Source organism: Poromitra crassiceps (assembly GCF_964638095.1).
Source record: "Poromitra crassiceps genome assembly, chromosome: 13".
Classification (NCBI taxonomy): domain Eukaryota; kingdom Metazoa; phylum Chordata; class Actinopteri; order Beryciformes; family Melamphaidae; genus Poromitra; species Poromitra crassiceps.
In genome coordinates this window covers 46,442,884-46,470,294 of record NC_139644.1, presented here as the reverse complement: position 1 = coordinate 46,470,294, position 27,411 = coordinate 46,442,884, and the positions used below count along the sequence as shown (strand labels likewise).

Here is a 27,411-nt window from a genome sequence, read left to right as displayed (position 1 = left end):
CCCCCAAAAAAAGCCGTGTGGTTTTGGAAGATTTTCACGTGTTTGTTTTCACATGTTTTGCCACATGTTGTATAGCAAGATGTTTTCCAATTTACATGGGTTTCACACATTTCTGATGTGAAAATGTTCCAAAATCACACGCTTCCCATGGGCAAAGCACGTTTGTGACATTTAAAATGTTTTCAACATCACATGTGCAAAAATCACATATGATCCCATGTGATTTTGCACAGTTCATGTGTTTTTTCTGTAAGGGTAAGAAAGTCTTCCAGTGCACACCAGGATAGGAACGACACTTATGACATTTTTTTTATTAGATTACATTTAAAAACAAGAAAGAGCGACCAGGCGTTTCACACCATCAGATTGGCCATGTCTGTATGAAGCAGTATGTGAAATACCTGGTTTGCTACTTCTTGCCCCCCCCCCCCGATTTTTTTATCCCATTTTCATCCCCCATTAGTGCTAATTTAATTTATTTATCCTGGTTGCTGCTCCACCCTCTGCCGATCTGGGGAGAGCCGAAACTGGCTCCATGCTTCCTCCGAGACATGGGCAGTTAGCCAGCCGCTTCTTTTCACCTGCCAGGGGAAGCTTCACCGGTAGGACATAGCACATGGGAGGATCACGCTATTCCAACCAGTTCCCCTCCCTCTGAACAGGCGCCCTTAACGACCAGAGGAGGAACCACATTAGCAACCAGGATATTGCATGTTTTGGTGAGGGGTTCCTATATGAAGGAAACCCCCGGGAGGCACGGGGAGAACATGCAAACTCCACACAGAAAGGCCCTTTTGAGTGCGGTGGGCACTCGAGGACATGCGGACGGGCACGCATTCCTTCAGCGTTCACAGCGTCCCAGGTGGGAATCGAACCCAGGACCTTCGAGCTGTGAGGCGACAGCACTTACCACTGCACCACCGTACCCCCCACTTCTTGTTTTTAAATCTAATCGAATAAAAAAATAAGTGTCATTCCTATCCTGCTGTGCGCTGGAAGACTTTTTCTTTGTTTTGGTTCACTGTGATTCACCCTGCACCAGCCGGCACCCAGGATTGAAGGACTGCAGTGCACATGGCATCCTCAGCTGTTTGTTAAAAATAAATACATAAATAAATCACTACTGTAAGTCTTATCTCTGGTTAAAAAAAAAAGGGGGGGGGGGGGCTCAGACACACAAATAAATATTTGCAAATTGACAACGTTTCTCTGTCAAGAGCCTTCATAGTCTTGGTGGCAGTCAGTTGGTGAGTAATGGATTATGACCTGTTAAATTAACAGAGCTCAGGTCTCACATGTGCTGATCAGAACAGGGGGAGAAAGGAAGAGGAAATTAGATTAAGAGATAAAAAAAAAAAAAAAAAAGTTTCATCCTTTGAAGGATCATAACATACGTGCAGTCACATTTCCTTTTAATATTACATTTCTCAAGTTTGGAGGCAAAGTAATCCCCAAATTACTCTGATTACTACTGATTTGGTTACCAATTACCAACAACCAAAAATGGGAAGAAAGTAAATGCTAATTTGTAAAGGATTACCAAAGGCGTAACCATGGAGTCCACAGGGGGGGGGGGACCAAATCGATGAAGAAGGTATGCCATCTAGAACTTTCTCCCAAATTACATTAGGAAAGTGTTTATGCATTTAAGTGAAATCCCCAATCTAAAACCCTGTTCACTTATCCTCTTACGAACCCGGAAGCATACTTCCGGACTCATTCCTGCAGTGCTCTATAGCACGGGCGTCATCCAGATTGGATAACCCTGGAGATGTTTGGACCAGACACCAAATGACCACTTTGGTAGATCAGGTGCCCAATTGAACATTTGTGGGATCAGCTCGTGCATGCTGTACATGCTAGTGACCAACACAACCACATTAGCTGACCTGCGACGACGATTTTTTTTTTTTTTTTTCCTGCTCTCCCCAAAATTTCAATAAACCTTTATGGCATATTATTACAATACAACAATACTAGTGTTGACAGTAATAGAAGATGCCAAATCATTCAAAACAATAAGCATTTTGCTTTTAGGAGCATCGTGCCAGCGTGCAGCGCTGTTCCAAAACGTGTCAACGTGTGTCGTTGCCTGGGAAACGCACATCCCATAATACAACTGTTCGCATCGCATCCCATAATAGTATGATGATACTTGGGATGCCATTGCCAACATAGATGCGAACAGGTTAGCTAAAAGTTTAGCGTCGCCAGCGAGGGCCCCCACCGTTGCGGTCAGGGTACGTTTCGAAATCCCTCCAGGCCTGAAACATTTTCTAGGGGAAACACTGCTGATTTATAGTATCATCACATCCCCAGAAAGACAGCCTAAACATTTTCTTTATAGTGTTTCTCATTGTACTTATCAGTGAAATGACTGAGTTTTCCTGAGACAGGTAGTAAATGCTATTTTGGCACAAAAAGCCCTACACTTTACCAAAAGGACAAAAGGTAAACTATTTCCACACAACTGTATGCATTTGATTATGTAACATGACCTCATGAAGCCAAGACATAGGCTACATGAAGACTATTTTGATGGTCGTTTTTTTAATCGACCACAGCAGTGTGTAGCTAACTGATGCTCTGTGAGACATACACATAATAGCGGTGTGTATTGTTTTAGTGCATTGGTTCACAAACTGTGGTCCGCGGACCACTGGTGGTTGTGGACTTTTATTTTATTTTACAGACAACAGTTTTTACATAACACAATAACCCTGAGGAGTAGCCGGATTGGGCCGATTTTCAGAAATATCACGATATTTGGGAAATATCACAATTTTGAATATTTACTTTCAGAGGCTGCAGTAGGCTCAGTTTTAAAGCCAGAGTGAAGTTTCTGGCATCATATTAAACTAGAAGACTTAAGGAATCGATTTGTACCTGACAGCATGACATGTTAGTTTGTCAGGAAGGTACATGTAGCTAAATAACACTCCAAATGCTAATGCTAAGGCTAATGATAGGCTCAATTTTGGCGAGGGAAAAAAAAAATATTTTGAAAGGGGTCCTCTTTTTCACAGCCTAATGTTGGCAGGTGTGTGTTTCTGTGTGTCCGTTTTGAACCAGCTAGTAGCCTTATATTGTCATTTAGCATCTCTGCTGCTGTTGCATGGTTAAATCATGTTTTTTTGTGGGGGGGATACACAGTGGAAATTGGTTGGTAGGTAGTGGTACTTGGATGGAACATTTTGGGAACCCCTGTTTTAGTAGAAAGAATCAGTTTTGAGAAGAGAGAACATGGTTTTGAGTGCTGTGTGTCATTTTGCAAGAGATTTGTGTTGTTTTAACAAAGTTGTTAACTCTATTCAGTTTTGTGTGTAGAGTTTTAACAAAGTTGTTAACTCTATTCAGTTTTGTGTGTAGAGTTTTAACAAAGTCGTTAACTCTGTTCAGTTTTGTGTGTAGAGTTTTAACAAAGTTGTTAACTCTATTCAGTTTTGTGTGTAGAGTTTTAACAAAGTTGTTAACTCTATTCAGTTTTGTGTGTAGAGTTTTAACAAAGTTGTTAACTCTATTCAGTTTTGTGTGTAGAGTTTTAACAAAGTTGTTAATTCTGTTCAGTTTTGTGTGTAAAGTTTTGACAAAGTCGTTTACTCTGTTCAGTTTTTTGTGTAGAGTTTTAACAAAGTCGTTAACTCTGTTCAGTTTTGTGTGTAGAGTTTTAACAAAGTCGTTAACTCTATTCAGTTTTGTGTGTAGAGTTTTAACAAAGTCGTTAACTCTATTCAGTTTTGTGTGTAGAGTTTTAACAAAGTCGTTAACTCTGTTCAGTTTTGTGTGTAGAGTTTTAACAAAGTCGTTAACTCTATTCAGTTTTGTGTGTAGAGTTTTAACAAAGTCGTTAACTCTGTTCAGTTTTGTGTGTAGAGTTTTAACAAAGTCGTTTACTCTGTTCAGTTTTGTGTGTAGAGTTTTAACAAAGTTGTTAACTCTATTCAGTTTTGTGTGTAGAGTTTTAACAAAGTCGTTAACTCTGTTCAGTTTTGTGTGTAGAGTTTTAACAAAGTTGTTAATTCTGTTCAGTTTTGTGTGTAAAGTTTTAACAAAGTCGTTAACTCTGTTCAGTTTTGTGTGTAGAGTTTTAACAAAGTTGTTAACTCTATTCAGTTTTGTGTGTAGAGTTTTAACAAAGTTGTTAACTCTATTCAGTTTTGTGTGTAGAGTTTTGACAAAGTTGTTAACTCTATTCAGTTTTGTGTGTAGAGTTTTGACAAAGTTGTTAATTCTATTCAGTTTTGTGTGTAGAGTTTTGACAAAGTTGTTAACTCTATTCAGTTTTGTGTGTAGAGTTTTGACAAAGTTGTTAACTCTATTCAGTTTTGTGTGTAGAGTTTTAACAAAGTCGTTAATTCTGTTCAGTTTTGTGTGTAGAGTTTTAACAAAGTCGTTAATTCTGTTCAGTTTTCTGTGTAAAGTTTTAACAAAGTCGTTAACTCTGTTCAGTTTTGTGTGTAGAGTTTTAACGAAGTTGTTAACTCTGTTCAGTTTTCTGTGTAGAGTTTTAACAAAGTCGTTAACTCTGTTCAGTTTTGTGTGTAGAGTTTTAACAAAGTCGTTAACTCTGTTCAGTTTTCTGTGTAGAGTTTTAACAAAGTCGTTAACTCTGTTCAGTTTTGTGTGTAGAGTTTTAACAAAGTCGTTAACTCTGTTCAGTTTTCTGTGTAGAGTTTTAACAAAGTCGTTTACTCTGTTCAGTTTTCTGTGTAGAGTTTTGACAAAGTCGTTAACTCTGTTCAGTTTTGTGTGTAGAGTTTTAACAAAGTCGTTAACTCTGTTCAGTTTTGTGTGTAGAGTTTTGATAAAGTCGTTAACTCTATTCAGTTTTGTGTGTAGAGTTTTAACAAAGTCGTTTACTCTGTTCAGTTTTCTGTGTAGAGTTTTGACAAAGTCGTTAACTCTGTTCAGTTTTGTGTGTAGAGTTTTAACAAAGTCGTTAACTCTGTTCAGTTTTGTGTGTAGAGTTTTGATAAAGTCGTTAACTCTATTCAGTTTTCTGTGTAGAGTATTAACAAAGTCGTTTACTCTGTTCAGTTTTCTGTGTAGAGTTTTGACAAAGTCGTTAACTCTGTTCAGTTTTGTGTGTAGAGTTTTAACAAAGTCGTTAACTCTGTTCAGTTTTGTGTGTAGAGTTTTGATAAAGTCGTTAACTCTGTTCAGTTTTCTGTGTAGAGTTTTGAGAAATGGAGCCAGTTTGATGCGTTGAAATGTTTGGGACAAACTGTAATAAGTGGCACACAGACGGAGGCGGTGATAACACGGTGTAACCGTCATGGCGGTCGACAGGAAGGAAAACCATCATGATGCACGTGGCATGCTGCACTCCACTTCCTGTACCAACCTGACGATCTCTGCACTGATCACTGACCCCCACCCCCCAACACACACACACACACACACACACACACACACACACACACACACACACACAGTCACACACACACACACACACACACACACACACACACACACACACACAGTCACACACACACACACACACACACACACACACACACACACACACACACACACAGTCACACACACACACACACACACACACACACAGTCACACACACACGCACACACACACACACACACACAGTCACACACACACACACACACACACACACACACACACTCACACACACACACACACACACACACACACACACACACACAGTCACACACACACACACACACACACACACACAGTCTGTCTGCTCACTGACCGATCAACGGAGACTCCCTGTATGTGGTCACCAGGGTTGGGGAGTAACAGAATACACACGTATTTAAAATACTAAATATCTGTATTCCATTGCAGTTACAGTTTAGATTTGTGGTATTCTGATGAATAGCCAGTTATTTTCTTTAAAAATAGATTACTTTAAGAATGACTTTATTTGTTTGTTTTATTTTATTTGCTCTAAAACAGAGGTTTTCAAAGTGGGAGGCGGGCCTCCACAGGGGGCTCCAAGCAGTTTCAGGGGAGGCTCAGTGAATGGAAGCGAAACAAATATTATGTTAATGATCAAAAGGAGCTCTCATAGAATAGCCTGTGTGATTTGGTTAAAGAGATAGTTCAGAGATACAGCAGCTTGCGGGAATTTTAGTTTCATTTTAGAGTCAGAAGCAAATAAACTCAGACTCAGACTTTGAAAACCCCTGCTCTAAATGTGAGGCACGCATTCTCCATAAACTTAAAAAAGAAAGTTCAAGAATTTGTGCGTGCGCAGTGCACCTGCTGGACACACAGCCACAGGGGACACACAGCCACAGGGCACAGACAGGGGACACACAGCCACAGGGCACAGACAGGGGACACACAGTCACAGGGGACACACAGTCACAGGGGACACACAGCCACAGGGGACAGACAGGGGACACACAGCCACAGGGGACACACAGCAACAGGGGACACACAGTCACAGGGGACACACAGCCACAGGGGACAGACAGGGGACACACAGCCACAGGGGACACACAGTCACAGGGGACACACAGCCACAGTGGACACAATCACAGGGGACACAGTCACAGGGGACACACAGCCCCAGGGGACACAGTCACAGGGGACACACAGCCATCACACTGTCAGGAACGTGTTTTGATGTGGAAATATAAAGAACATTTGACTGACAAACATGGTGAAGATTAAAGGTCGTAACATTTCATCCGGGGGCGTCGTGACCACCCTCGCGTTTGAGTACATTCAGAGTCACCCAGACGAATCGGCTCAGCAAGACCATCTTCAAGTATTCCAAAAGTAATCAAACATATTTAGAATATGTACATTACAAATGACATTTTAGGGCATGTATTCAGTAATCCAGTCATGTAGTGGAAAACGTTTTAAAAGTAGCCCTCCCAATACTGGTGATCACAGAGAACACCTGCACCCACACACACACACACACACACACACACACACACACACACACACACACACACACACACACACACACACACACACACAACATGCTACACATGTACTGTACTGCAAACCTCAAAGTTCCCACCACATACCAGACCAACTGTTGATAATTGAACTGGAAGGTTTCTGCTGCATCATCTAGAGAGACTGAAAGAGGTTCCCCCCCCCCCCCCCCGCTCCAGACTGAAGGTTTCTGCTGCATGGTCTACAGAGAGACTGAGAGAGGTTCCCCCCCCCCCCGCTCCATACTGAAGGTTTCTGCTGCATGGTCTACAGAGAGACTGAGAGAGGTTCCCCCCCCCACTCCAGACTGAAGGTTTCTGCTGCATGGTCTACAGAGAGACTGAAAGAGTTTTCCCCCCCGCTCCAGACTACAACGTACATGGCGGCCATCTTGTGTTTTTTGGCTCCACTCAATAAGGAGCGATGTTCTTTCACACCAGAACATCAAAGAGAAGAAAAGACGCAGCAAGAACAAGTGTTTACTTGATGCAGCTGCCACAATGGAAGAGTCTGAGTGTGTGCTGAGGAGAGAGAGTGTGTGTGCTGAGGAGAGAGAGTGTGCTGAGGAGAGAGAGTGTGTGCTGAGGAGAGAGTGTGTGCTGAGGAGAGTGTGTGTGCTGAGGAGAGAGAGTGTGTGCTGAGGAGAGTGTGTGTGCTGAGGAGAGAGAGTGTGTGCTGAGGAGAGTGTGTGTGCTGAGGAGAGAGAGAGTGTGTGCTGAGGAGAGAGAGTGTGCTGAGGAGAGCGTGTGTGCTGAGGAGAGAGAGAGTGTGTGCTGAGGAGAGAGAGTGTGCTGAGGAGAGAGTGTGTGCTGAGGAGAGAGAGTGCTGAGGAGAGAGAGAGAGTGTGTGCTGAGGAGAGAGAGTGTGCTGAGGAGAGAGAGTGTGTGCTGAGGAGAGAGAGTGTGTGCTGAGGAGAGAGAGAGTGTGCTGAGGAGAGAGAGAGAGTGTGCTGAGGAGAGAGTGTGTGCTGAGGAGAGAGAGAGTGTGCTGAGGAGAGAGAGTGTGCTGAGGAGAGAGAGAGTGTGCTGAGGAGAGAGAGTGTGCTGAGGAGAGAGAGTGTGTGCTGAGGAGAGAGAGTGTGCTGAGGAGAGAGAGAGAGTGTGTGCTGAGGAGAGAGAGTGTGCTGAGGAGAGAGTGTGTGCTGAGGAGAGAGAGTGTGCTGAGGAGAGAGAGTGTGCTGAGGAGAGAGAGAGTGTGCTGAGGAGAGAGAGTGTGCTGAGGAGAGTGTGTGTGCTGAGGAGAGTGTGTGTGCTGAGGAGAGAGAGAGAGTGTGTGCTGAGGAGAGAGAGTGTGTGCTGAGCAGAGAGAGTGTGTGCTGAGGAGAGAGAGAGTGTGCTGAGGAGAGAGAGGGACGTCACAGTTAAATAGTTAATGTGAATGAGGAGACTTGGCCTTGCGTCACATCTCTCTCCAGCAAACATCTCGACATTGACCGATGTCGATACGACAACCTGCACTGACATTATTATTTTTTTAATATCTCTTGAAACAATCAAAAATCTAATCAGAAATCTAAAATCATCTGTGCTCGTTGGGATCGCCGCTCTGCTCAGGCCACGTCCCGCACGTCACCCCTCCGTCAAAACGCAGGTTTAGTAGAAGTCCCTGAGTTAGGGTTAGGGTTAGTAGAAGTCCCTGAGTTAGGGTTAGGGTTAGTAGAAGTCCCTGAGTTAGGGTTAGGGTTAGTAGAAGTCCGTGAGTTAGGGTTAGGGTTAGTAGAAGTCCCTGAGTTAGGGTTAGGGTTAGTAGAAGTCCCTGAGTTAGGGTTAGGGTTAGTAGAAGTTCCTGAGTTAGGGTTAGGGTTAGTAGAAGTCCGTGAGTCAGGGTTAGGGTTAGTAGAAGTCCCTGAGTTAGGGTTAGGGTTAGTAGAAGTCCCTGAGTTAGGGTTAGGGTTAGTAGAAGTCCGTGAGTTAGGGTTAGGGTTAGTAGAAGTCCGTGAGTCAGGGTTAGGGTTAGTAGAAGTCCCTGAGTTAGGGTTAGGGTTAGTAGAAGTCCCTGAGTTAGGGTTAGGGTTAGTAGAAGTCCGTGAGTTAGGGTTAGGGTTAGTAGAAGTCCCTGAGTTAGGGTTAGGGTTAGTAGAAGTCCCTGAGTTAGGGTTAGGGTTAGTAGAAGTTCCTGAGTTAGGGTTAGGGTTAGTAGAAGTCTGTGAGTTAGGGTTAGGGTTAGTAGAAGTTCCTGAGTTAGAGTTAGGGTTAGTAGAAGTCCCTGAGTTAGGGTTAGTAGAAGTCCCTGAGTTAGGGTTAGGGTTAGTAGTCCTCGAGGCCACAAAGTAAACCTGAGGAGACGAGAAGAAACAGACGTACCCACCTGAGGAACAGCACTTGAAGAAGAGGAGAAGCTGGGGCGGCAGATAGGAGGTGGTTCTGGATCAGTGGAGTCAGTGCTGGTCTCTCCAGGCTTCTACTGTAGCCAAACCTCCGCCATGTCCGGAGCCTCTCCCTCGCCGACGGACAAACCTTCCTCCTTCCCTCGGACTTGTAACGTGACTTTTTGCCTTCCTCGCTGCCGTCTAACCTAGCGGCCTTGTGCACCTTCACCACACTCGCCGACCTACTTTGGTGCTTTCTCCACCCTTCCTCCCCCTCCCCTCGTCACAAACTCTCCTCCGTCATCATCATGGCGCTCAACCACCTCCTCCTCCACCGGGCCTCTCTGAGTCGACTCGTTCTCACACGGCGGGTTTCAGATCTTTGTGATCTTTCAGTCTTCCTCAACGGCTCCTCTGAGAAAAAAGCCCTGAGATTCACAATGAAACACAGGAGAGAGACAGACACACAGACAGACAGACACACACGAAAAACAGGGGCAAAGCACCAAAAGCGGACCAGTTACTTCACACCATCTTTGATTCAGTATGGTGTGTATGATGTCACATGCATTCCCTCCCAATATGGCGCTTTACAAGACTATTTTCCTACCAAGATGGCCGTGTGGTGATGTAACAGAATCCTACCAATAAGTGTCAAGAGTTCTCCAGCAGTTGAAATCGCTTCAAAACAATGAGAAAAGCCTGGTTAAGGTTTGTTGGAGTGAACGCTGAGGTGTGGGTGATTCAGCATTCCTCTTTTGGCTCGCTACAACTCTGGCAACCGGCTGCCAGACTGACAGGGCCTGCAGAGAGACAGACAGGACCTGCAGAGAGACAGACAGGGCCTGCAGAGAGACAGACAGGGCCTGCAGAGAGACAGACAGGGCCTGCAGAGAGACAGACAGGACCTGCAGAGTGACAGACAGGGCCTGCAGAGAGACAGACAGGGCCTGCAGAGAGACAGACAGGACCTGCAGAGAGACAGACAGGGCCTGCAGAGAGACAGACAGGGCCTGCAGAGAGACAGACAGGACCTGCAGAGACAGACAGGACCTGCAGAGTGACAGGGCCTGCAGAGTGACAGGGCCTGCAGAGTGACAGGGCCTGCAGAGAGACAGGGTCTGCAGAGAGACAGGGCCTGCAGAGTGACAGGGCCTGCAGAGCGACAGACAGGGCCTGCAGAGAGACAGACAGGGCCTGCAGAGTGACAGGGCCTGCAGAGAGACAGGGTCTGCAGAGTGACAGGGCCTGCAGAGCGACAGACAGGGCCTGCAGAGAGACAGACAGGGCCTGCAGAGTGACAGACAGGGCCTGCAGAGTGACAGGGCCTGCAGAGAGACAGGGCCTGCCGACTGACAGGGCCTGCAGAGAGACAGAGCCTGCAGAGAGACAGGGCCTGCAGAGAGACAGACAGGGCCTGCAGAGAGACAGACAGGGCCTGCAGAGCGACAGGGCCTGCAGGTCAGAAGCTCTAAAACGTCAGAGGCAGCAACACCTCTGCTGGTGGAGGCTGTGGCCTCCATCACTGCTCAGTGCAGATAGCAGAGTTGAAGGCGGTGGTGCTGCCTGTGTGAGCGAGAGCTGCTGCAGCCGCGATGAGACATCCTCCCACCTACTGACAGGAAACCACAACGAGGGGAGGAAGCAGAGGCCCCCTCCTCCTCTCCTCTATCTGCTGCTTTTCTCCATCTGTCAAGAGGAGAATCAGATGAGAGAGACAAAGAGAGAGAGATAGAGAGAGTGAGACAGAGAGAGAGACGGAGAGATAGAGATAGAGAGTGAGTCAGAGAGGGAGAGATAGAGAGGCGGGGGAGTGGAGAAATCCCTCCAGAGAGGAGAGATGAGGGGTAGACCCAGCAGTGACGAGGCTGGAAAAGACCCCGAGAAAACCTAAAGATTTGGGGCTGGGGTCTTTGTTAAGGGCGGAGAATGTGACGTATTTCTCCCTCGTCTACACTGCTGATCAAACAGTGTTTTCTTTCTCACTATGTTTGGACTCAGTGGTTATATGGTTATATTAGCACTGTTGCCTCACAGCAAGAAGGTCAAAGACATGTATGTTAGGGTTAATACTCCTGTCAAAGACATGTATGTTAGGGTTAATACTCCTGTCAAAGACATGTATGTTAGGGTTAATACTCCTGTCAAAGACATGTATGTTAGGGTTAATACTCCTGTCAAAGACATGTATGTTAGGGTTAATGCTCCTGTCAAAGACATGTATGTTAGGGTTATTGCTCCTGTCAAAGACATGTATGTTAGGGTTAATACTCCTGTCAAAGACATGTATGTTAGGGTTAATACTCCTGTCAAAGACATGTATGTTAGGGTTAATACTCCTGTCAAAGACATGTATGTTAGGGTTATTACTCCTGTCAAAGACATGTATGTTAGGGTTAATACTCCTGTCAAAGGCATGCATGTTAGGGTTATTACTCCTGTCAAAGACATGTATGTTAGGGTTAATACTCCTGTCAAATACATGTATGTTAGGGTTAATACTCCTGTCAAAGACATGTATGTTAGGGTTAATACTCCTGTCAAAGACATGTATGTTAGGGTTAATACTCCTGTCAAAGACATGTATGTTAGGGTTATTACTCCTCTCAAAGACATGTATGTTAGGGTTATTACTCCTGTCAAAGACATGTATGTTAGGGTTATTACTCCTGTCATAGACATGTATGTTAGGGTTAATACTCCTGTCAAAGACATGTATGTTAGGGTTAATACTCCTGTCAAAGACATGTATGTTAGGGTTATTACTCCTGTCAAAGACATGTATGTTAGGGTTAATACTCCTGTCAAAGACATGTATGTTAGGGTTAATACTCCTGTCAAAGACATGTATGTTAGGGTTAATACTCCTCTCAAAGACATGTATGTTAGGGTTAATACTCCTGTCAAAGACATGTATGTTAGGGTTATTACTCCTGTCATAGACATGTATGTTAGGGTTAATACTCCTGTCAAAGACATGTATGTTAGGGTTAATACTCCTCTCAAAGACATGTTAGGGTTAATACTCCTCTCAAAGACATGTATGTTAGGGTTAATACTCCTGTCAAAGACATGTATGTTAGGGTTATTACTCCTGTCATAGACATGTATGTTAGGGTTAATACTCCTCTCAAATACATGTATGTTAGGGTTAATACTCCTCTCAAAGACATGTATGTTAGGGTTAATACTCCTCTCAAAGACATGTATGTTAGGGTTAATACTCCTGTCAAAGACATGTATGTTAGGGTTATTACTCCTGTCAAAGACATGTATGTTAGGGTTAATACTCCTCTCAAATACATGTATGTTAGGGTTAATACTCCTCTCAAAGACATGTATGTTAGGGTTAATACTCCTCTCAAAGACATGTATGTTAGGGTTAATACTCCTGTCAAAGACATGTATGTTAGGGTTATTACTCCTGTCATAGACATGTATGTTAGGGTTAATACTCCTGTCAAAGACATGTATGTTAGGGTTAATACTCCTCTCAAAGACATGTATGCTAGGGTTAATACTCCTGTACAGTAAGTGGCCCTGACCAAGGCACTGGCTAAAGAACTGGAGTTGGTCCCCGGGCGCTGCACTGCGGCTGCCCACTGCTCCTAGTTCTAGGAAGGTTCCTAGTAGAGGATGGGTTAAATGCAGACGATGAATTTCCCCCAGAGGGACAATAAAAGGATAACGTAACTTAATTTAACTTATGTTGTATGGATGCACTGCAGACCCTCATAACACTGTAATATCTCTTATGTTGTATGGATGCACTGCAGACCCTCATAACACTGTAATATCTCTTATGTTGTATGGATGCACTGCAGACCCTCATAACACTGTAATATCTCTTATGTTGTATGGATGCACTGCGGTCGGACCCTCATAACACTGTAATATCTCTTATGTTGTATGGATGCACTGCGGTCGGACCCTCATAACACTGTAATATCTCTTATGTTGTATGGATGCACTGCGGTCGGACCCTCATAACACTGTAATATCTCTTATGTTGTATGGATGCACTGCGGTCGGACCCTCATAACACTGTAATATCTCTTATGTTGTATGGATGCACTGCGGTCGGACCCTCATAACACTGTAATATCTCTTATGTTGTATGGATGCACTGCAGACCCTCATAACACTGTAATATCTCTTATGTTGTATGGATGCACTGCGGTCGGACCCTCATAACACTGTAATATCTCTTATGTTGTATGGATGCACTGCAGACCCTCATAACACTGTAATATCTCTTATGTTGTATGGATGCACTGCAGACCCTCATAACACTGTAATATCTCTTATGTTGTATGGATGCACTGCGGTCGGACCCTCATAACACTGTAATATCTCTTATGTTGTATGGATGCACTGCGGTCGGACCCTCATAACACTGTAATATCTCTTATGTTGTATGGATGCACTGCGGTCGGACCCTCATAACACTGTAATATCTCTTATGTTGTATGGATGCACTGCGGTCGGACCCTCATAACACTGTAATATCTCTTATGTTGTATCGATGCACTGCGGTCGGACCCTCATAACACTAATATCTCTTATGTTGTATGGATGCACTGCGGTCGGACCCTCATAACACTGTAATATCTCTTATGTTGTATGGATGCACTGCGGTCGGACCCTCATAACACTGTAATATCTCTTATGTTGTATGGATGCACTGCGGTCGGACCCTCATAACACTGTAATATCTCTTATGCTGTATGGATGCACTGCGGTCGGACCCTCATAACACTGTAATATCTCTTATGTTGTATGGATGCACTGCGGTCGGACCCTCATAACACTGTAATATCTCTTATGTTGTATGGATGCACTGCGGTCGGACCCGCATAACACTGTAATATCTCTTATGTTGTATGGATGCACTGCGGTCGGACCCTCATAACACTGTAATATCTCTTATGTTGTATGGATGCACTGCGGTCGGACCCGCATAACACTGTAATATCTCTTATGTTGTATGGATGCACTGCGGTCGGACCCTCATAACACTGTAATATCTCTTATGTTGTATGGATGCACTGCGGTCGGACCCTCATAACACTGTAATATCTCTTATGTTGTATGGATGCACTGCGGTCGGACCCTCATAACACTGTAATATCGCTTATGTTGTATGGATGCACTGCGGTCGGACCCTCATAACACTGTAATATCTCTTATGTTGTATGGATGCACTGCGGTCGGACCCTCATAACACTGTAATATCTCTTATGTTGTATGGATGCACTGCGGTCGGACCCTCATAACACTGTAATATCTCTTATGTTGTATGGATGCACTGCGGTCGGACCCTCATAACACTGTAATATCTCTTATGTTGTATGGATGCACTGCGGTCGGACCCTCATAACACTGTAATATCTCTTATGTTGTATGGATGCACTGCGGTCGGACCCTCATAACACTGTAATATCTCTTATGTTGTATGGATGCACTGCGGTCGGACCCTCATAACACTGTAATATCTCTTATGTTGTATGGATGCACTGCGGTCGGACCCTCATAACACTGTAATATCTCTTATGTTGTATCGATGCACTGCGGTCGGACCCTCATAACACTGTAATATCTCTTATGTTGTATCGATGCACTGCGGTCGGACCCTCATAACACTGTAATATCTCTTATGTTGTATCGATGCACTGCGGTCGGACCCTCATAACACTGTAATATCTCTTATGTTGTATGGATGCACTGCGGTCGGACCCTCATAACACTAATATCTCTTATGTTGTATGGATGCACTGCGGTCGGACCCTCATAACACTGTAATATCTCTTATGTTGTATGGATGCACTGCGGTCGGACCCTCATAACACTGTAATATCTCTTATGTTGTATGGATGCACTGCGGTCGGACCCTCATAACACTGTAATATCTCTTATGTTGTATGGATGCACTGCGGTCGGACCCTCATAACACTGTAATATCTCTTATGTTGTATGGATGCACTGCGGTCGGACCCTCATAACACTGTAATATCTCTTATGTTGTATGGATGCACTGCGGTCGGACCCTCATAACACTGTAATATCTCTTATGTTGTATGGATGCACTGCGGTCGGACCCTCATAACACTGTAATATCTCTTATGTTGTATCGATGCACTGCGGTCGGACCCTCATAACACTAATATCTCTTATGTTGTATGGATGCACTGCGGTCGGACCCTCATAACACTGTAATATCTCTTATGTTGTATGGATGCACTGCGGTCGGACCCTCATAACACTGTAATATCTCTTATGTTGTATGGATGCACTGCGGTCGGACCCTCATAACACTGTAATATCTCTTATGTTGTATGGATGCACTGCGGTCGGACCCTCATAACACTGTAATATCTCTTATGTTGTATGGATGCACTGCGGTCGGACCCGCATAACACTGTAATATCTCTTATGTTGTATGGATGCACTGCGGTCGGACCCTCATAACACTGTAATATCTCTTATGTTGTATGGATGCACTGCGGTCGGACCCTCATAACACTGTAATATCTCTTATGTTGTATGGATGCACTGCGGTCGGACCCTCATAACACTGTAATATCTCTTATGTTGTATGGATGCACTGCGGTCGGACCCTCATAACACTGTAATATCGCTTATGTTGTATGGATGCACTGCGGTCGGACCCTCATAACACTGTAATATCTCTTATGTTGTATGGATGCACTGCGGTCGGACCCTCATAACACTGTAATATCTCTTATGTTGTATGGATGCACTGCGGTCGGACCCTCATAACACTGTAATATCTCTTATGTTGTATGGATGCACTGCGGTCGGACCCTCATAACACTGTAATATCTCTTATGTTGTATGGATGCACTGCGGTCGGACCCTCATAACACTGTAATATCTCTTATGTTGTATGGATGCACTGCGGTCGGACCCTCATAACACTGTAATATCTTAGTAATATCCTATTATTTTTGCTGGTGTAACGACCCAATTAACCCCCTTATGGATCATTAAACATTATTTTATCCTCCACAGGAAAGCTACGTTGGTGAAGCATGATAAACATCCAATAATTTCATTCACATCGTTTAATGGTTCACCAAAAAATAGAAATTAGCTAAAATAATTTGAGGTTAACAAACAAGTTTCATTACTAAACAATCATTTAAAAGCTTCTTATATTCTTTTCATTAAATAACCATTATGATACATTATGATACAGTCAAGCAGGTTTCCTGTCAGACAACGTAGTGAAGCACTTTGAACCTGACTCAGCTTCCCAGCAGTGACGTCCCCACGTCACATCAAAGGAAAAAAATAAAATTAAGAAATTAAGAAAATAAAACCCATGAAGGGGGGGGGGGGGGGGGGGGGGCGTGGATTTTAAAAAGGTTTCAGATCTTTGAAGAGAAGAAGCGGCTGGCTACTGCCCATGTCTCGGAGGAAGCATGGAGCCAGTTTCGGCTCTCCCCAGATTGGCAGAGGGTGGAGCAGCAACCAGGATAAATACATTAAAATTAGCACTAACGGGGGATAAAAATGGGATAAAAAATCAGGGGGGGGGGGGGTAGAAAGAAGAAAAAAATAAAGAAAATAAAACCCAAACAGGCTGGGGGAGGGGGGGGGGGATTTAAAAAAGGTTTCATATCTTGAAGAGAAGGTTTAATGGCTCATGCACACTGAGAACTATAACCATGAATTCAACTATGAAAAGATTGAAGAAGAATAGAATGGCTACAACTATATTATAGTTATAGTTGTAGTGTGAACACAGCCATAGAGCACAACAGTGACCGCCCACATTTTCACAGCTCCCGTTCCATCAGAGAATCCCCCATTCCTTTTCTCTAGACGTTAAAAAGAGTTTAAAGCCTGGAACCAAGCCAACCAGCCCTAACCCTAACACATACTGAATCGTGAGTGGCCATGAAACATTTAACATGGAGAAAAAAAAAGAAAAGAAAAAAAAAATTGGGCGAAAAAAAAATAATCCAAAATATAACCCCCCGAACCCCCCCGCTTTTTATTTTTGCTCAGAGTGAAATATGTAATAATAGTTAAAGTTATCTTTATACTTATAGTTCTAAGTGTGACTGGGCGTTCACTGTTAAGGGACTTGAGCTACACTTGAAGGCCAACCTCATCCAAAGGATTAAAAAAGATAAACGCAGCACTTCCTTCCTTCTTCAAATATCACAAACCTTTTCAACTACGTTGCCTGTGTCTGGACCCCAATATTGCAGAACAAAAAATGAATAAAAACCACAGCAAGGCAACAAATGAATTCCCTTCTCAAAACAGCTCAGACACGTCCTCATTGTTAAACACGTCCTCATTATTAAACACGTCCTCATTATTAACTCATTGAGTGCCAGCCACTTTTGGAGAACGGACGCTCCCAGTGCCAGAGTTTCAGAGCGTTTTCAGTGATTTCTCGAGGCCCACAGAATATTGTGTGATATTACTATGTAAACACTGAACACGCACAAAGAACGATGAGACTCTATTCTATCATCTGCAAAAAAAAGTTTATTGATCCCATTTTCCGTTCTTTAGTTATGAGCCGGAGAAGATAGCTTGATTCATCCAAAAATAGCAATTTTTTTCTAGAAGCTGAGATAATTGGCCTTTTGTGAAATTAATCATTTCAAGCACATCACTGACTCTGAAGCTAATCTTTTCTAATGTAGTCACACCTCAAAAATAATTTCCTTCAATAAAACAGTTTAGGCCAGGGAATTTTGTTTGGCAGAATAATATTTTTAGCTACAACCAGCAGCGCTGGCCCCTGCGTGCGCTGCTGGTTGCAGCTTCTTGCTGGTTTTGATTTGCTGCTGGTGGGCATCGGATATTCTGGCTTGCGTTTGTCAATCCTGTCCTGCTGCCTGGGTCTGTCTGGGTGTTGCGTGCTGCTCTGCGTGCCCCCCCCCCCCCCCCCCCCCCGCCCCGCCCCGCCCCGCCCCGCCTCGCCTCAACTGCACACTCCTCCTCCTGTCTGTGGTGGCTCTCTGCTGAGTTTGCTGTGCGCACAGTGAAGGGTGCGGACAGCCAGGCTTTTTTACAGCGTTCCGCGTGTGTTTGTCACCGGCAACGATGCTTCCAGTTGAGCATAATAACAACTCCACGGTGTGGATGTGCGGATTTGCTGTCGCAACCGACACGGAGCGGCTCAATTGTGGGAGCAGATTGGCTGCTGCAGGCACAGCTGCAGTAACGTGCTTCAGCATATCGATGCATACGGATGCGATGCGATTTCCGTTTCCATAACGACTTCTTCTTTGTTTTTTCCTTGCCTTTCTGTTATGTGGAGAGCACTGTCGCCACCTAAGGGTTCTGTAAAATAGGTTAGACACATCCAATAGCTATAATATTTGTACATCAGAGGCAGAAGGCTTTGATCGACGCCCCACCGTCAAAAAACGCAATTGACGAACATGTCCGTCCTTGGCACTCTACGTTACTATTTGAAATGACGAACATGTCCGTCCTTGGTACTCAATGAGTTAAAGTCAAGTCAAACCATCTGCTGGACAATTCACATCCAACAAACACGCAAATGACCTTTCCTAAGCCCCGCCCCCGTTTTGCTTCCTCGGGCAACTTCCTGTTCTACTAGATAATGGACGTGTATGGCAGGACTGTTCAACACATACTTTGAACTCTAACTACTCCTTCATACTTTCAGTTAGAGACTCCATTCAAACCACTGTTACTACTTTATTACTCTTGTTCAGCTTTTACATTATCTTTGGAGAAATCGCGGTTGAGATTTTATGATTTTTTTTGGCAGTCTGTAAAGTCAGCTAGACTGAATTGTGACGTCACATACTTCTGGCTAGCTCCGTAGGCTGCCGTTAGAAAGGTTAAAAAAGGCATAAAATGCAAACTGCGATTAGTTTGAAGTTGATAGTAACTGGAGTTGAAAGAGGGCGTGGTTTGAACAGAGTAACTGGAGTTCAAAGAGGACGTGGTTTGAACAGTGTGTCTACTATCACAAGAGAGGGGAAAGTTGACCGGGGTAACAAAAAGAGGGCGGGGCTGCGGAAAGGTCAAATGTAAGATGGATAGTGTTACTCTTTAAAAAAAAACAATGCAAACATATACAAATACGAATATGAAAAGAGATTAATATTTCTCATATCTATATATATAGATATATATATCTATATATACATATATAGATATATATACATACATACACACGCATAAAATTACTCAAACAAGGGCTTGATGCAACGCCCTTCGCCTGCTTTTGGTTCTGATGCTGCCAAATATATGTGGTTATACTGAAGATTATGGATCATGTTTACAGTCTGAGGTTCCTTCATTCACTTTGAAATGACTGGAATAGGGTACTTGCTGTGCATCTCTGGCTGATTCCAGATCAGCTGGTTTCAACACAGAGCATCAACCCAAGTGTCCCACTGGGTCAAGTAAAATGTTGTCTGTTTGGAGATGGTCATCAGGTTTGTCGTTGCGTCTTGACGAGTTTTTGTCGTTCCACAACAGGCGGCTGCCTAACTCCTGAAGTCTGTAGTGCTCTCTTTCAGCTTCTCATGTGCTCTGCATACATTCCCCATAAGCCGCTTGCTAAGCTAACTTCCATATTTGAACAGAGGGGGGAAATTGTCCGCAAAGTCTGGAGAACTTCTGCAGTGCGTCCCCAAGCGGAGGAACGGTTATAAAAAGCAACGCTGACACAAATGTTAAAAATAAATTATTCTAAAACTTCAGTCCGAACAGCGCGCACAGTCCTAAAAAAAACTAAAACACAGCTGCAGGAGGGGCCATGCTGAATGCGAGAGGCCCAAACAGCAGGCAGCTCTCCAAAGAGAAGCCTCTGACATCAGGGTTTCTCTCATCAAATCAGAACGCTGGATACTGGCACCCTGACATCAGGGTTTCTCTCATCAAATCAGAACGCTGGATACTGGCACCCTGGTGGACCGTCCGCTTTTGGGTACGACGATGGGTTCATCATCTGCAAAGAGAGAAAAGGGTCTTTCATTCATTCTGCTTCTCTATAGCTGGGGAAGCACCCAGACCATTTGATTTCCTCATATTTGGATCCAAAAAGTTAAGAATTGGCCATTACTAATCTGATCCATTGCTTTTGCTGAACAATATTAAACTATGACTGTAGGTCGCTGGAGAGCCAGTCAAGAGATCCAGCATTCAAAATTCAACATTTTTATTGTCACTCCGTTGTGGTACAAGTACGCACATGTGAAATTCTTAAAGGGATAGTTCAGTTTGTTTGTAGTGGGGTCCTATGAGGTACTTGCATACAGTCAGTGTACTGGGTAAAGCACTCTGGACCCATCACACACCGAGATAGGAGAACTGCACTCCAGCTGCAGCAGGCTCAGAGAGCTGAGCTGAGTCTGCTGAGTGTGAAGGAGGCCATGAGCAAACCTGCACTGGAGCCAGTGGCTGAAAGTACAACTAGGGTACAACCTTGCTATAGTGAACATGTCAGCTAAAAACAGGGTGTAAATGATATCTTTTCAAGTCAACTTGGCATCTCAGGGCTTGTGGAGACTTGGATTACACCAGGTGAGCAGTATGGAAGCATTTAATGTATTTTTTCTGTTTTTGCTCATGGCCAACTTCACACTCAGCAGACAGCTCTCTGTGCCTGCCACGGCTGGAGTGCGGTTCTCTGATCTGGGTGCGCGATGCGTCCACAGTGCTTTAGGGCCTGTGTCCATCTAGCGTCTTTTCATCAGGTCCAGCGTCTTTTTTCAGTTGTTTCCAATGGGGGGAGAGCGTATGCGGGCGCACACGGACGTCTAGAGAAAGTGCGCTGCGCCCAGCGTCTATTTTCACAGCGCTCAGGCGTTTTTGTGCGCCCGACTCCCAGCGCTTCCAGCTGAAAATATTTTAACTTTTCAGAAAGACGCTGGTGTCGGGTGCTGCTTTTCTGGCAACTTAATCATGGAGAAACTATCGCAACAGAGACAGAAAGGCTCAATTGTGGGAGCAGATTGGCTAGACACTTGATATTTCTGGTGAGTGTTGAGCTAAATCACTGTATGTGTGTTGTTTGCTAATGTTAACTGTCAGCTATCAAGCTACTACCGCACTGAACTAACGTTAGTTTCAGACTCATGGCTCACTCTGCCTCATATGAACCCTCATGGCTCACTCTGTCTCATGTGAACCCTCATGGCTCACTCTGCCTCATATGAACCCTCGTGGCTCTGACTCATATGAACCCTCATGGCTCACTCTGTCTCATATGAACCCTCATGGCTCACTCTGCCTCATATGAACCCTCGTGGCTCTGACTCATATGAACCCTCATGGCTCACTCTGTCTCATGTGAACCCTCATGGCTCACTCTGTCTCATATCAACCCTCATGGCTCACTCTGTCTCATATGAACCCTCATGGCTCACTCTGTCTCATATGAACCCTCATGGCTCACTCTGTCTCATATGAACCCTCATGGCTCACTCTGTCTCATATGAACCCTCATGGCTCACTCTGTCTCATATGAACCCTCATGGCTCACTCTGTCTCATATGAACCCTCATGGCTCACTCTGCCTCATATGAACCCTCATGGCTCACTCTGTCTCATATCAACCCTCATGGCTCACTCTGTCTCATATGAACCCTCATGGCTCACTCTGTCTCATATCAACCCTCATGGCTCACTCTGTCTCATATGAACCCTCATGGCTCACTCTGTCTCATATGAACCCTCATGGCTCACTCTGTCTCATATGAACCCTCATGGCTCACTCTGTCTCATATGAACCCTCATGGCTCACTCTGTCTCATGTGAACCCTCATGGCTCACTCTGTCTCATATGAACCCTCATGGCTCACTCTGCCTCATATGAACCCTCGTGGCTCTGACTCATATGAACCCTCATGGCTCACTCTGCCTCATATAAACCCTCATGGCTCACTCTGTCTCATGTGAACCCTCATGGCTCACTCTGTCTCATATGAACCCTCATGGCTCACTCTGTCTCATATGAACCCTCATGGCTCACTCTGTCTCATATGAACCCTCATGGCTCACTCTGTCTCATATGAACCCTCATGGCTCACTCTGTCTCATATGAACCCTCATGGCTCACTCTGTCTCATGTGAACCCTCATGGCTCACTCTGTCTCATATGAACCCTCATGGCTCACTCTGTCTCATATGAACCCTCATGGCTCACTCTGTCTCATATGAACCCTCATGGCTTACTCTGCCTCATATGAACCCTCATGGCTCACTCTGTCTCATGTGAACCCTCATGGCTCACTCTGTCTCATATGAACCCTCATGGCTCACTCTGTCTCATATGAACCCTCATGGCTCACTCTGTCTCATATGAACCCTCATGGCTCACTCTGCCTCATATGAACCCTCGTGGCTCACTCTGCCTCATATGAACCCTCGTGGCTCTGACTCATATGAACCCTCATGGCTCACTCTGTCTCATGTGAACCCTCATGGCTCACTCTGTCTCATATGAACCCTCATGGCTCACTCTGCCTCATATGAACCCTCGTGGCTCTGACTCATATGAACCCTCATGGCTCTGTCTCATATGAACTCTCATGGCTCTGACTCATATGAACCCTCATGGCTCACTCTGCCTCATATGAACCCTCATGGCTCACTCTGCCTCATATGAACCCTCATGGCTCACTCTGTCTCATATGAACCCTCGTGGCTCACTCTGCCTCATATGAACCCTCATGGCTCTGTCTCATATGAACCCTCATGGCTCTGACTCATATGAACCCTCATGGCTCTGACTCATATGAACCCTCATGGCTCTGACTCATATGAACCCTCATGGCTCACTCTGTCTCATATGAACCCTCATGGCTCACTCTGTCTCATATGAACCCTCATGGCTCACTCTGTCTCATATGAACCCTCATGGCTCTGACTCATATGAACCCTCATGGCTCACTCTGTCTCATATGAACCCTCATGGCTCTGACTCATATGAACCCTCATGGCTCACTCTGACTCATATGAACCCTCATGGCTCTGACTCATATGAACCCTCATGGCTCTGACTCATATGAACCCTCATGGCTCACTCTGTCTCATATGAACCCTCATGGCTCACTCTGTCTCATATGAACCCTCATGGCTCACTCTGTCTCATATGAACCCTCATGGCTCACTCTGTCTCATGTGAACCCTCATGGCTCACTCTGTCTCATATGAACCCTCATGGCTCACTCTGTCTCATATGAACCCTCATGGCTCACTCTGCCTCATATGAACCCTCGTGGCTCACTCTGCCTCATATGAACCCTCATGGCTCACTCTGTCTCATGTGAACCCTCATGGCTCACTCTGTCTCATATGAACCCTCATGGCTCACTCTGTCTCATATGAACCCTCATGGCTCACTCTGTCTCATATGAACCCTCATGGCTCACTCTGCCTCATATGAACCCTCGTGGCTCACTCTGCCTCATATGAACCCTCGTGGCTCTGACTCATATGAACCCTCATGGCTCACTCTGTCTCATATGAACCCTCATGGCTCACTCTGTCTCATGTGAACCCTCATGGCTCACTCTGTCTCATATGAACCCTCATGGCTCACTCTGCCTCATATGAACCCTCGTGGCTCTGCCTCATATGAACCCTCATGGCTCTGTCTCATATGAACCCTCATGGCTCTGACTCATATGAACCCTCATGGCTCTGTCTCATATGAACTCTCATGGCTCACTCTGTCTCATATGAACCCTCATGGCTCTGTCTCATATGAACCCTCGTGGCTCACTCTGCCTCATATGAACCCTCATGGCTCTGTCTCATATGAACCCTCATGGCTCTGTCTCATATGAACCCTCATGGCTCTGTCTCATATGAACCCTCATGGCTCTGTCTCATATGAACCCTCATGGCTCTGTCTCATATGAACCCTCATGGCTCTGTCTCATATGAACCCTCATGGCTCACTCTGTCTCATATGAACCCTCATGGCTCACTCTGTCTCATATGAACCCTCATGGCTCACTCTGCCTCATATGAACCCTCATGGCTCACTCTGTCTCATATGAACCCTCATGGCTCACTCTGTCTCATATCAACCCTCATGGCTCACTCTGCCTCATATGAACCCTCGTGGCTCACTCTGCCTCATATGAACCCTCGTGGCTCACTCTGTCTCATATGAACCCTCATGGCTCACTCTGACTCATATGAACCCTCATGGCTCACTCTGTCTCATATGAACCCTCATGGCTCACTCTGCCTCATATGAACCCTCATGGCTCACTCTGCCTCATATCAACCCTCATGGCTCACTCTGCCTCATATCAACCCTCATGGCTCACTCTGTCTCATATGAACCCTCATGGCTCACTCTGCCTCATATGAACCCTCATGGCTCACTCTGTCTCATATCAACCCTCATGGCTTACTCTGTCTCATATGAACCCTCATGGCTCACTCTGTCTCATATGAACCCTCATGGCTTACTCTGTCTCATATGAACCCTCATGGCTCACTCTGTCTCATATGAACCCTCATGGCTCACTCTGTCTCATATGAACCCTCGTGGCTCACTCTGCCTCATATGAACCCTCATGGCTCACTCTGTCTCATATCAACCCTCATGGCTCACTCTGCCTCATATCAACCCTCATGGCTCACTCTGTCTCATATCAACCCTCATGGCTCACTCTGTCTCATATGAACCCTCATGGCTCACTCTGTCTCATATGAACCCTCGTGGCTCACTCTGTCTCATGTGAACCCTCATGGCTCACTCTGCCTCATATCAACCCTCGTGGCTCACTCTGCCTCATATCAACCCTCATGGCTCACTCTGCCTCATATCAACCCTCATGGCTCACTCTGTCTCATATGAACCCTCGTGGCTCACTCTGCCTCATATGAACCCTTATGGCTCACTCTGTCTCATATGAACCCTTATGGCTCACTCTGTCTCATATGAACCCTCATGGCTCACTCTGCCTCATATAAACCCTCATGGCTCACTCTGTCTCATATGAACCCTCATGGCTCACTCTGTCTCATATGAACCCTCATGGCTCACTCTGTCTCATATGAACCCTCATGGCTCACTCTGTCTCATATGAACCCTCATGGCTCACTCTGTCTCATATGAACCCTCATGGCTCACTCTGCCTCATATGAACCCTCATGGCTCACTCTGTCTCATATGAACCCTCATGGCTCACTCTGTCTCATATGAACCCTCATGGCTCACTCTGCCTCATATGAACCCTCATGGCTCACTCTGTCTCATATGAACCCTCATGGCTCACTCTGCCTCATATGAACCCTCGTGGCTCTGACTCATATGAACCCTCATGGCTCACTCTGTCTCATGTGAACCCTCATGGCTCACTCTGTCTCATGTGAACCCTCATGGCTCACTCTGTCTCATATGAACCCTCATGGCTCACTCTGTCTCATATGAACCCTCATGGCTCACTCTGTCTCATATGAACCCTCATGGCTCACTCTGTCTCATGTGAACCCTCATGGCTCACTCTGTCTCATGTGAACCCTCATGGCTCACTCTGTCTCATGTGAACCCTCATGGCTCACTCTGTCTCATATGAACCCTCATGGCTCACTCTGTCTCATGTGAACCCTCATGGCTCACTCTGCCTCACTCTGTCTCATGTGAACCCTCATGGCTCACTCTGTCTCATATGAACCCTCATGGCTCACTCTGCCTCATATGAACCCTCATGGCTCACTCTGTCTCATATGAACCCTCATGGCTCACTCTGCCTCATATGAACCCTCGTGGCTCTGACTCATATGAACCCTCATGGCTCACTCTGTCTCATGTGAACCCTCATGGCTCACTCTGTCTCATGTGAACCCTCATGGCTCACTCTGTCTCATATGAACCCTCATGGCTCACTCTGTCTCATGTGAACCCTCATGGCTCACTCTGTCTCATATGAACCCTCATGGCTCACTTGGCCTCATATGAACCCTCATGGCTCACTCTGTCTCATATGAACCCTCATGGCTCACTCTGCCTCATATGAACCCTCATGGCTCACTCTGTCTCATGTGAACCCTCATGGCTCACTCTGTCTCATATGAACCCTCATGGCTCACTCTGTCTCATATGAACCCTCATGGCTCACTCTGTCTCATATGAACCCTCATGGCTCACTCTGCCTCATATGAACCCTCGTGGCTCACTCTGTCTCATATGAACCCTCATGGCTCACTCTGCCTCATATGAACCCTCGTGGCTCTGACTCATATGAACCCTCATGGCTCACTCTGTCTCATATGAACCCTCATGGCTCACTCTGTCTCATATGAACCCTCATGGCTCACTCTGTCTCATATGAACCCTCATGGCTCACTCTGTCTCATGTGAACCCTCATGGCTCACTCTGTCTCATATGAACCCTCATGGCTCACTCTGCCTCATATGAACCCTCGTGGCTCTGACTCATATGAACCCTCATGGCTCACTCTGTCTCATATGAACCCTCATGGCTCTGTCTCATATGAACCCTCGTGGCTCACTCTGTCTCATATGAACCCTCATGGCTCACTCTGTCTCATATGAACCCTCATGGCTCACTCTGTCTCATGTGAACCCTCATGGCTCACTCTGTCTCATATGAACCCTCATGGCTCACTCTGCCTCATATGAACCCTCATGGCTCTGTCTCATATGAACCCTCATGGCTCTGACTCATATGAACCCTCATGGCTCTGTCTCATATGAACCCTCATGGCTCTGACTCATATGAACCCTCATGGCTCTGTCTCATATGAACCCTCATGGCTCTGTCTCATATGAACCCTCATGGCTCTGACTCATATGAACCCTCATGGCTCACTCTGTCTCATATGAACCCTCATGGCTCTGACTCATATGAACCCTCATGGCTCACTCTGTCTCATATGAACCCTCATGGCTCACTCTGTCTCATATGAACCCTCATGGCTCTGTCTCATATGAACCCTCATGGCTCACTCTGTCTCATATGAACCCTCGTGGCTCACTCTGTCTCATATGAACCCTCATGGCTCACTCTGCCTCATATGAACCCTCGTGGCTCACTCTGTCTCATATGAACCCTCATGGCTCACTCTGTCTCATATGAACCCTCATGGCTCACTCTGTCTCATGTGAACCCTCATGGCTCACTCTGTCTCATATGAACCCTCATGG

General features: G+C 45.4%; 2 protein-coding genes across 6 annotated transcripts in view; both read right to left on the bottom strand.

Annotated features, from left to right (window-relative positions):
* lat (linker for activation of T cells) overlaps positions 1-9,466 on the bottom strand; it is a 57,024-nt gene extending 47,558 nt beyond the window's left edge. For all 5 annotated transcript variants that reach the window (XM_083649005.1, XM_083649006.1, XM_083649007.1 and 2 more), the window contains exon 1: positions 9,248-9,466. The gene's annotated coding sequence lies outside the window, so the exon portion shown is untranslated. The remainder of the gene's footprint in view (positions 1-9,247) is intronic.
* A 6,914-nt stretch (positions 9,467-16,380) lies between these two features.
* spns1 (SPNS lysolipid transporter 1, lysophospholipid) overlaps positions 16,381-27,411 on the bottom strand; it is a 42,056-nt gene continuing 31,025 nt past the window's right edge. The window contains exon 13 of the mRNA XM_083648798.1: positions 16,381-20,226. Within this exon, the coding sequence (XP_083504924.1) occupies positions 20,156-20,226 (71 nt within the window). The 3' untranslated portion in view covers positions 16,381-20,155. The remainder of the gene's footprint in view (positions 20,227-27,411) is intronic.